The 11,716-nt window shown below is 35.5% G+C and overlaps 2 protein-coding genes across 2 annotated transcripts; both read right to left on the bottom strand.

Annotated features, from left to right (window-relative positions):
* Nucleotides 1-217: 217 nt before the first annotated feature.
* LOC149796990 (uncharacterized) lies at nucleotides 218-4,046 on the bottom strand. The gene is made up of 2 exons (XM_089960318.1): nucleotides 3,520-4,046; nucleotides 218-2,879 (listed from the first exon to the last, which is right to left on the bottom strand). Exons 1-2 carry the CDS (start codon nucleotides 3,788-3,790, stop codon nucleotides 1,267-1,269), a joined length of 1,884 nt encoding a protein of 627 aa, XP_089816444.1. The 5' UTR covers nucleotides 3,791-4,046; the 3' UTR covers nucleotides 218-1,266.
* A 172-nt stretch (nucleotides 4,047-4,218) lies between these two features.
* LOC149796989 (uncharacterized) lies at nucleotides 4,219-11,716 on the bottom strand. The gene is made up of 8 exons (XM_089960681.1): nucleotides 11,545-11,716; nucleotides 10,206-10,386; nucleotides 9,839-9,942; nucleotides 8,319-8,447; nucleotides 7,702-7,890; nucleotides 6,434-6,552; nucleotides 4,448-4,580; nucleotides 4,219-4,235 (listed from the first exon to the last, which is right to left on the bottom strand). Exons 1-8 carry the CDS (start codon nucleotides 11,600-11,602, stop codon nucleotides 4,219-4,221), a joined length of 930 nt encoding a protein of 309 aa, XP_089816807.1. The 5' UTR covers nucleotides 11,603-11,716.

Below are 11,716 nucleotides of genomic sequence, written 5' to 3'. Positions count from 1 at the left end.
GAAATTAGTCCAGCTTGTAGGCACATGGATCTTATATCAGAATTTATGTATTCACTCAGATTTTATGAATGCAGATACTAAAAGAACGTATAATAATGTAAGATATACCACGAAGAAAAGCCAGCAAAAAGCAAAGTATATTTTAAGATGAAATTAAAAGTGCATTCTTCGTACAAATCGTCCAAGGAGACCAATTCAGAATTAAATAAATAATATATTTTTCAATAGTTTACGGATATCCATATTTTAATAACAATAAATCAAGATATAACCGTATGTATTAAACATATAACAACAAAATCAAAAACAGACACAATATATTGAAAACCTGATGAAGATTTTCACTCTTCTATTTTGAAATATATTCATTCATAACTATAAGTATAAACATGTGTTTCAAAGCAATTAAGCTGGGAAAAGATCACAACACATCGAACGCTTTTACCTCATTAAATTTAAACAGATAACAAAACACATAGAAAGAAAAACACCAACATCAGCTTCAAAACTTCGACATACCATATTACATTCTCTCTATACCTCAATGATGAAGATAAATTGTTTTATCAATCAATTTTAGATGCATATGTGTTTAAATTCGTCCTCTCTCAAAAGTGTAGAATACTCTTTCGCAATGTTAAATACCCTTTCACCGACAAGTTTCAAAACAATTAATAATCACCGGTTTTGCATTCATAATTTTGTTGATCCTTACATTTTCTCTCATACTGCAATGCATTCTGATACAAGTATTCATTCTTTGTGGAATTTCTCACTCAGGACGATTGATATCATGCATCGAAAGACGAACATACTGCATTTAAATATAGAGCTACTAGCACACTATTTACTGCAACTTTATTTCCATCATCAACTTTATAATCCGATATATTTATCAATAACCATGCATGCAAAATCAGGTTGGGAAGAAAACCGAAACAATAATACCTCTATCATACATTCTAAAAGCTTGATGCGAAATAAAGTCTGGTTTCAAAAATACACTGACATATCGGAAGTTAAAAAGTTTCCTTATAAGTTCTTTTTAAATATATAGGACTTGATTTCGAGGAGGAAAAAGCCTATTTTACAATATTCGGTTGAACTATTTTGGTCATACGTGCACTGAGTTTCGTTAAGACATCTTGTTCGAACACTTTATGCAACCATGGAAGCATGGAAATACAAGGTTGTGCTTTTCTGCTTCTACTTGTTCAACATTTTACTTTTACTCCGAAGTTTTAGTTTTCCAGATTGAGTGCCGTATTATACTGGTGTATCAGCCACAGATTCATCATCATTATGTTTTGGCGATGCATTTATGGATTCCGTTTTATTTGAAGTATCACCAACTGATCTCCCTGGTTTCGCCACAGGTGTATCTGCATGGTCGGTAGGTGTTTCTGTTTCAATACCACGTGACTTTGCACTACTGAGCCTGATAACTGTCGGACGCCTTTCTCCGAGCGACAACTTAGGGCTCCCTTTCATAGAAGTAGATGTTGGCGCCCTGCTCAGAGTGACCTCTCTCTCGACAAGAGATGGTGTTATGTAGCCCTCGTCAATCATCTTGGATTCTCTTTCAGCTAGAGATAATCCAGCCGAATATTTGTTTTCTATGAAATCTTTATCATTTAGTAATAATTCTAGGAAAGTTGCACTAAGTTTAGAATTCTCCTTTTCTATCTGTGTGACAGGCTCAATCGGTATGAGCACTTTTTCATCTTCAAATGTAACCCTACTCTTACGTTCAATCATTTTCGAACCTTCTTTATAATCGATGTCAGCTGGTGTTACATTTCTGGATCCTTTTCCTTTCAATTTGGAAGTTATTATATACTTTGACTTGGATTTTGCTTTCTTTTTCTTCTTAGCTAATTTGTTTCCAGGAGAATGTTTTCCAGTACTTGGTGCGACCGACCCAGATTTGAGCCCCCTTTTTCTTTTGTTCCCACTGAAAACGATGGGTTCAGAGACCGAATTGACGTTTTGTGATCCATGGGTATCAGCATTTGTAACGTTATTTTTATCGACACTGTCATCCTCCATGACTTCAACTTCCGACGTCTCGACATTTTCTACGTCATTATCATCAACAGTGCTTTCTAAATCTTTAGCCCATGCTACTTTTAATCTCTTTTTCTTACCCTTTCCAGCCTTTTTGAGTTTAGCTATTGAAAACAGGCTTGCTCTACTTGAAACAGATCCTGACCGTTTTAATGTAGTCTTCTTTCTACTGACAGCTTTTGCATTGGCCTTGACGCTGTCTATCTGTTGACTATCCTCTCTGTTTAAACTCATTTTGGAATTAGTACCAGTTTTGTCATTTCTATTTCCTTTACTTACTTTCTCGTTAATTGGGCTTTTGTATGTAATGCTTTCGACAGTGCTTTCTCGCTGTAAAGCTTTCAATTCCTCGTCACTGCCTTCAAGATCATCGCTGCAATTATAAGAAATTTCTTCTATGTCTTGAAAATCCAGATCTTCGCTTTCTATTTCTTCTTTTGAGGCTTTCCCAAGGCTAGTCCCCATCCTACTAATTGTTAACTTTGTTTTCTTTTTCTTTTTCTTTTTCTTACCCTTTTTGTTTGGCTTTTGCTGAGCGGCTTTGAAAACAACATCTCCATTTTTCTCCATCATTGGCTTTTCTTCCTCTCGTTTGTTTTCAATGTTCAATATAGCATGAACTTTTTCCCTATCACTAGGAAGAGGAATATCATCGTCTTTTTCTAAAATAGTTAAAAGTTTGTCTCCATGAGAGACTGGTTCAACCTTCTCTACTCTTTGTATTATACGTTCTTCAGCCCTTTCTTCTTCATTTCTTTCAGGCTTCACATCTTCTTCATCTTTTTCTGGCTTCAATTCTTCTTCATTTGTTTCTGAAACAGAATTACGTTCATCACACATGTTATATATGACATTGAATTTTCGTAGACGATACGCGTACTATTCTCATGACTCTACAAGAAAGTATAGAGACAAAGGAATGACAATGGAAAAATATTCGTACCTCTACTGTCTTTTATTTAATCTTAGGATATGTAAAATACTAGGACTAATGGTCATCTGTTCAGGACTGTTGTTCTTTCGGTTTACAGACTGCTTCCATGTTTAAGAGAAGGGGAGAAGTAAACAAACTTCATAAAATACGTTATTGGTAGTTAGACTGAGCGACTGAAGGACGCTGTGAAGATAGCGTGAACGAGGACAGGCCTTGGTTTAGAGTGGCACGGGTGATTAAGGCACCAGCTCTATTTGATACGTTTCGTACAAACATACAGAAATTAGAAAAACATGTAGGTCATTGAAATACCCTGGGCTGGACTGAGGTGGCAGGAGACAATACGGCGCTCCCCCACACCGAAAAACAAAGAAAGCTGTTTTACTTCGTTGCGGGGACTTCAAACAACTGATCCATTTGCTCCGCCTCCAATCCATCCTTGGAATATAAAACACTGTAAACATTTTTCCGCAGTGACAAAGCTTTATATTTACTTCCAATGCTGAAAATATGCTTACCAGTTATGAGTTCTATTTTGTCTTCCGTATCCGCTGACTTATTCCCATTTCTCTCCACCACTGTGTATGGAGGTTTCCCAAAGCATAGTCTCTTTTTCTTATAGAGGAATATCAGGATTAGGACAATCAAGGCAATGGCGACGATGCCACCAATGACACCTCCAACGATTGCACCAATTTTACTGTCACTGCTTGTGCTGCTACTGAGAATTGCTGAAAACGGTGAAATATACATGATGAACAATGTACATGTTTTGTTTTTTTTAACCATGTTTACATTGTTTTTCTTGGGGTGTGTCCTTATTTTGTATGATGGTATTATTTTTTTTATATATGTCTAAAGTTTATTTTTTTAATTTTTTACGTGCAAAGTTGTTTTCGAGACTGCACTATACAGTTATGAGAAAGTATTTGATTGCACAAAACTGTCGTGACTGGAAATAAAATCGCTGTTCTTTACGAACAGTGACAACTGGTAAACTTCGTCCATCAAATAGGTTATTGTAAGAGGTTTACATTTAACTCTAAATGGATATATGTTCAAGAATTTGCTGCAAAGGGCACACTTTATTTTATAAACGAACAAATATTATACTTACGACAGGTAACTGCAAAAAAGAAAAGAATTACAGATTACTTTTCTACTATGAAATTCTCTTCTTTTCCATCTCTTTCTCATGGAAATAAATTCAATACTGCTCAGCATATGTAGAAGACTGAAATTATTTATAACATGTTGAATGAAGTATGTCCTATCTAACCTAAATAAATGCTCTTTTTACTGAATGTTTAATTTGCAACCGCGGAATACAATAAGAATTTCGAACTAACTCAACACAAAACTGATTAGACAACTTAACTAAATTCTTATATCTAATTTTTTTCAGAGCGAAAGATACACTCAAACTATTGAAATAATTTTCCATACCATATGATTTCAACGTTAAAAGAGCCCCAATATTGCTTCCAGAAACGCTGTCCTGTGCGTATGTGTAAGGTGTTTGCCCTTTTTTGCAACTTCCGTACACCATGGAGGCACTTGTGCTGGTATCAGACACCACCTAAACGAGACAGGATTTTGTACAACTATTTATCTTACGAGGTAATTTGTATATTCGCCTTACATGTGATATTAAAATCTACATTAGTCATGCTCATCCATACACTCATTCCGTGCAGCTGCAAAGCACTTTATTATTAATTTCAACTTCTTTTGCAGAAGCCCCCATCCATTTGTTACATAATTTATTTAATACAAGACATTCAAGACGTGTTACTCCTATTCTATATATTCTTGCTTTTACTTTTCAGTTTCTCTCATATGTCCTCTACAAAAGACAATATATTAACCGACTTGACTGTTCTCGCTAAATTTACAACATTAGGTCATTGATTACATCTGCTTTGTCGTGCACATGTACGTTCTTGTCATTCCTGTTAATGTTTTTATCTTCGCTAAAAATGCATTAGAACACGAACCGTGCTAGGGTAAATTAATATTTTCAAAAGTAATCAGTGCAAAATGTGCTTTTTGGTATTAACGCCAACAGATTTTATTAAAAGATATAGAGGCAATTTGTTTATACCGGGTGAATATCCGAAATAGTTCAGGGATATGGAATATATCCGTAAATCACTCGAGACAAGCAATTTTGTTTCAATTTTATGCTCAACCGTATTGACATTGGCTGGCAAAATGCATAACAGTGTAAAGTTGCAGATTTTCCGCCTGATAGTATGAGCCGTTCATCGTTTGTGTTAAGCTGTATTACGTGTATATTTGCGTAGAAATTAATGTTTATTCTTATTGTAAAACACTCCTATTAAAAAAGAACATATGGTCGGACTTGAACCTGGTACTCATGCGTGATAAGTAATAATATTAATAATAATAATGATGACTTTGTGTAGCGCCTAATCTTTAGAAGCTCTAAGCGCTTTACAACATTAGACAACACCTATAAGATAAAAAACATATAATGATATGATTCCAAAAACAAACACTGTGAAATTAGAAGACATTAAAAAAAAACGTGCTGAGAATATGTAAGTTAGGAAACATTATTAGGTCTTTAAGTTTTTTCTTGCAGTCGAAATAAGTGAGTTTTGAGAGCCCTCTTGAATGTGATCACTGTGTCTTTGTGTCTAAATTCAGTGGACAATTCATTCCACGTTGCTGGGCCCTGGTATACAAAAGAACGCTGTCCATATGACTTTGTTTTCATAGTGGGAATAATGAGTATACGATTGTCAGAAGAGGAACGTAAGTATCTTGCTGGTGTGTACACATGGGTGAGGTCGGATAGGTATGTTGGATTCGACTAAGTGAGCATGCTTACCACTAGATCAAGCCAGTAACAACCCCTAATGAAAATTTTTGGGGGGAATTCAATCTAGTGAATTATAAAGAAATATTTCTCTTGGAAACTCAAAATAATTCACAGGCTAGCCTACAATAAATAATGTAGCGCTTTTTCAATTAATGAAATTACTCCCTCAGTCCAGCATGTTTTATTCTATCGGATACTTTATTTAAAATTTACACTCTCCCTGCATCGTTCGACCGTTTTGCTACTAAAGTCATGTCACAAGAGTAAACTCTGAATATAACGCTGTCTAAGTGGCTCCCATAATATTGTTTGTATACCCAAATACTCTTTTATCGAATGATATATTATATGAGGTAAGAAATGGATTTCTACGATGAACGGCGCCATATATCGTTATATGCAATATTATGAGGGTAAGTTCCGTAGTATGCTTGATGCAATGTTTAGTGTGTAATAAACATTTATTTTCAGTACTTGTAGACAAGAGACAAAGAAATCATCCTTGTACGGTAGGTTGTACATAGAGGTAAGTACGGATATACAAGAGAAAAATAAATCACCGCAATATGGTAGTTTGTACTTACAAAACAGGTGAATCTATAGTAGTTGGCGCTGTCGATGACAGATGTCGAGTCATTGTTAAAAACCACCAGATACGTGTATGTACCAACCACAGAGTGTACACACCAGACAAAGCCGCCTTCTGCAAAACAAATAATTAAAATTCCTGTACAACAAACTATCAATTTGTGGTAGTTACTCTCAGCAGTGTCATCAAGTCACAGAAATCGTGTTATCTATTTAGAAACATATACTATAATATTTTACATTTTATTTTTGTATTAAACCGTTGAGACGGAATAAATTGGTGTACGCTAAATGAAGATACTGTTTTATGAATGTTTAACACGAGAAAATCTTTACTTTTCTGAGAGAACGTGGTTTACATATCATTTTTTGACCATATGTTTTAAGACCTTTGGATTTTACCATTCTTTTATTTTTAAAGCATTTAATAGAATTTTAGCGTTATTCGTTTTATATTGTACCTTGATGTCCTTCATCTTTACAATTACTTGGAAGGGTTTGTCTTTCCTAAAGTTTTTGTGCAATTCTTCATTTTATATATTTTGATAATTGTAACTTTTCTGGGGACCGCTCTGGTGGCCTAGCGGTTAGAGTGTCTGCCTCGGATGCGGGAGGTCGTGGGTTCGATCCCCAGCCGAGTCATATAAAAGACTTACAAAAATGGTACTAACAGCTGCCTCGCTTGGCGCTCAGCATTAAGAGGTTAGTGTTAGGACTGGTCAGCCCTGTGTCAGGATAATGTGACTGGGTGGGACATCATGCTACATGTCTGCGGCATGATGCCCCAGTGCTAGACATCACTATAAACTGCCACACTGCAGGCATCGTAGCGATATGACTGAAAAATTGATAGAGCAACGTTAAAAATCCAAATCACACATACACACACATATATCTTGTCTTGGCACTATATATCCATATTGTGCTGAGGTCCCATAAAACGATAATACAACTACTATGACGAGGTGCCATAATAGGCTAATACTAATAATCCTTTTTTTTCGCTTTTTAATTTTTCTTTTGGGCTTTGTGTACAGTGTAAACCATGTACATTTTCTTAAAATTGTATGTTGACCTTAGGAAAACAGGCCGTTGCCTCAGTAACTTCAAACATTTTCGATCACATATCAAGCTGTGGATATTCTGTACCTTAAGACACACACATACACACACACACACACACATGAAAATCAATATCATCATATTCTAGTAGAATGCAGAGCTTAATGAAACAAAATAAAGAAGAGGATCACTTTTGACTTACGTGAATATGCCATTGTTTTAGTACACGTACTATAATTAAATGTCATAGTCTGGCGGTCATTACAGACTACCCACTGGTCAGTCGAAGAGTTACATGACAGAGTCTTGGTTGCCGAATCATTGTATACGTAATCGAAATTTCCAAGTATGGCAGTCGGGCACGTCTGCTTGGTGTCATTGACATTGCTGCCTGCAATAATAAGAGTGTTAGCTTGTAGTTTCAGTTACAGTAATACCTTCAAAGTGTATATGCCTCAAAACATTTTGAAAGTAATTAACGGTCTGTCTGTTGCATGAGAACATCAGAGCGGTTTCACTTAGTCTTTTAAACTTTTTTTGCAACAGTGTAACAACCAAATAGTTACTGTGTTCTTAAAAAGTCCATAATTGGATAATTTAAACTGTTTGATATATTGAACATATATATTTTCACATTATTATAGTAAACTACAAATGAATTATATCACGTTTTTTTATATCCCCTTTTCAACACCGATCGTAATAAAATGATGACATTTTGTACCAGCAAACTATTCTAAACCAACCCCATCCTTCGTACGATAAATTTCTAGGTTTGTTTAATGCATACACTTAATAGACTGAATATAAATTTCATACTGTTTTTGATTAGGACGTGAAACTGTGAAGAGGGTTCTATGTTTCCCACATCACAAATGGTGCTGAAACTTGTCTCGTTTGATGCAAGAGATACATAGACTCTCTCGTTATTAGCTGTACTTTGTTCGGCTGTAAAAAAAAAATGAATGAATATATCAGACTCGTTTTTTGTGTGTTTTTTTGTGTCAGTCGTAGATTTTAACTTCCAATCGCAAACTGTATCCGTTGTTTGCTTTTGGAAGATTTGATGATATGCGTATTCGTAAGCATTTCTAAAAAGGATATATAAATATTTTCTTTATATAAATATTTGTAAATCGAACGGCACAATCTATATTTCAGTTTAATGTCCTTTATATTTGCTGAAGTATCACTTTTGATTAGATGAAAGAAGTAAGTCAGTAGATGAGAACTTTAGCATTCATCTCCAATAACTTATTAATGTAACGCGAAATAGCGGATCCATATAAATCATATCATTATATTCAAATCGCTTTATAACCGGGTTAAAATATTATGTAAAACATAAGCAGTGAACCACTCAATGAACTTCGTAAAATTCCATATTTCGTTATATGAGACTGACTTCTTTATAAAAAGAAAACCTACTGCATTATGGTCTTTAATCTGATTATTAGAGCATCCGATCAACTCATAAATTGTACTTATTTTGTTTGTCCGCATTGTTGTATGAACAACACGCAATACTTCACAAGGATACGAGAAAAAAGGTGAAAACGGATCTTTATTGACAATCGATCTAAAATATTTTCTCCCTTGTCATTAGCTATAGCCAACGAGAAAAATACTCTTTTCTGTCATGTCTTAGTAATATAACAATTAACATAACTGAATAGATAGTCTAGGTTCATGAATCCTATACATATTTCAAACATTTAAGCTTATCCTACCTGATGCAAACTGTGAAAGTTATCCCACTTTTTGCAAACTTAAGATTCATACCTTGTGCAAACTGTAAGATTTCATACTTTTAGTTGCTATGGAAATATTTAAACAAAATTAAGAACGAATTGAAAAACTGTCAGTTATTAGTTCCACCGTTTGCTTTAAGCAGTGTCTTCTCTCACTGGCACAATAAGTGTTATCCGGCCAAATTTAGAGTTGTGACATTTTATGTTCGCAATTATTATGCTAAAGTGACATCACAAAATATACAAGAAATGAAGGAATATTGTCAAAGCAGAAACGGTTATAGCCTTGTCAAAGTTATGTTCATTAAATTAAAACATTTTGCTGTATTTCAGTTCCGTTTAAGTGACATGGACCCTCCAACTTACATAGATGCAGTAAAATTGTTTAATGTTTCATACCTCACGCAAAATGATAGGCTTTCCATTGGTCATAGTTTTTTTGTTTTAAAGAAATACGGTTCTGCTGCGCAAGAATGGATATTCCAATTAAATTATTATAGATCTGAATTTGCCTATCATATTTTCGTACAAGAAGAGGCATTTCGTAAGATGGTAATACACATCAATGCATTTAAAACAAAGTCTCACCGTTGACGCGAAGATAGTAGTACGAGTTTTCCGTGATTTTGGTCAGCTTCAGGCACAGGTAGCTGTAATACGACTTTCCGAAAATCGTAAGTGAAGTTGTACCACTGAAATAGATGAAAGTAAAGTCACAGGTAACAAAGCATATCCAGAATGAATTTAAACAAAATCGTGCTCTCATCAGTCACATTATATTAATAGGAACTCACATTCTTTTCCACATGAGTCCACACGACATGCACGCCTTTTGCACGCATGCACTATCATGGTAGATATTTTCATAATTCCAGCTTATGCCATAAATAGATTATTTTGTAATCTTATTGATCAACTGTATACATGAAAACCTTCTTCATTTAGAATACCGAACCTCATGAGCAGATATCCGGAGGTGTAGTAATTTGTCGACAGGCAGTTCCAGGTCGATAGTGTGCTTCCTGTCGTAGTGAATGTCCATCCAGACAACATTGATGAGTTGAAAGTGATGGTGCCCTTGTTGCTATCGTACCATTTGGTGTTTTGGAATTCGCTAGGAAATGTGCATGCTCCTTCTACAAATTAAAAAATCATTGTAATCACATTTAGGTTTATACTAATATTTCTCTCTCTCTGTCTGTCTCTCTCTCTCTCTGTCTGTCTCTCTCTCTCTCTCTCTCTCTCTCTCTTTATATATATATATATATATATATATATATATATATATATATATATATATATATATATATATATATATATATATATATATATATATATATATATATTATTAATATTAATAATAATAATATGATACAGATTAGATAATTTTTAATTCGTACTCTACTGAGATTCGAACCCAGATCTGCAAGTAAATGGCACCCAACGCCTTGCCTGCACACACGACCCCATATGGAACATACATACATACATACATACATACATACATACATACCGCTCAGGTGGCCTAGTGGTTAGAGCCTCCGCCTCGGATGCGGGAGGTCGTGGGTTCGATCCCCGGCCGAGTCATGCCAAAGTACAAACACGGTACTAACAGCTGCCTCGCTTGGCGTTCAGCATTAAGAGGTTAGTATTAGGACTGGTCGACCTGGTGTCTAGATAATGTGGCTGGGTGGAAACTCACGTCTGCGGCATGATGCCCCAGTGCTAGACATCACTATAAACTGCCACATTACAGACATCGTAGCGATATGATTGAAAGATCGTTAAAGCTACGTTAAAAATCAAAATCACATCACATCACACACATATATGTGTGTGAGTGTGAGTGTGTGTGTGTGTGTGTGTGTGTGTAGGGGCCCCGAGTGGCCGAGTGGTCAAAGCGCTCTCCGTTACGGATTACTGCCATCTCACCTCTGTCTGCGTGGATTCGAGTCTAGGATTCGGCCAATGCCGGTATGTAAGATAGCTTGCCGGTGGTTCTTCCCGGGGTTTTAACGGGTTATTCCTCCACCATTAGTACTAGCCTCGCCATGCATAGCATATCGTGTGCTGAACAATGGCGTTAAACCCCACAAGAACAACAACAACAACAACACATATATACGCACTTTAACGCACACACGGATCCCAAAAAATAATCTAAATCATCTCATCCAACCAATTCATGTAGTTATAATGCCATACTCATCTTAGATGGCAAACATATTAACATATCAGTTGCATAGTATGTGATATGGGGGTGGGGTGCTAAATATAAATAAAAACTTTCTCACCTGCGCATTTAAATAGAGTCCAGCATACGATGCAAAACAGTACATGTTTGTCGGACATAACTTATTCCAGGTGGACTTATGACGATTCTGAATCTGGTAAAAAAAACTCGGTTATAACACAATATAACGGTACCACTATGCTGATAAATGATTTGATACATATTGGAAAACA

Source organism: Sinohyriopsis cumingii, chromosome 6 (genome assembly GCF_028554795.1).
Source record: "Sinohyriopsis cumingii isolate HCF-2022 chromosome 6, ASM2855479v2, whole genome shotgun sequence".
Classification (NCBI taxonomy): domain Eukaryota; kingdom Metazoa; phylum Mollusca; class Bivalvia; order Unionida; family Unionidae; genus Sinohyriopsis; species Sinohyriopsis cumingii.
Note: the sequence above shows the minus strand (reverse complement) of the source record. Positions and strands in the feature narration are given on the sequence as shown.

What these genes read in the sequence shown, in the direction of transcription:
- LOC149796989 (XM_089960681.1), bottom strand. Translation starts at nt 11,602, where the DNA reads ATGTCCGACAAACATGTACTGTTTTGCATCGTATGCTGGACTCTATTT. An exon ending in TCCGGATATCTGCTCATGAG is followed by an intron (nt 9,943 to 10,205) that starts GTTCGGTATTCT and finishes CATCTATTTCAG; the next exon opens with TGGTACAACTTCACTTACGA. An exon ending in CTACTATCTTCGCGTCAACG is followed by an intron (nt 8,448 to 9,838) that starts GTGAGACTTTGT and finishes TTTTTTTTACAG; the next exon opens with CCGAACAAAGTACAGCTAAT.
- LOC149796990 (XM_089960318.1), bottom strand. Translation starts at nt 3,790, where the DNA reads ATGGTTAAAAAAAACAAAACATGTACATTGTTCATCATGTATATTTCA. An exon ending in CAAAATAGAACTCATAACTG is followed by an intron (nt 2,880 to 3,519) that starts GTAAGCATATTT and finishes ATTCTGTTTCAG; the next exon opens with AAACAAATGAAGAAGAATTG.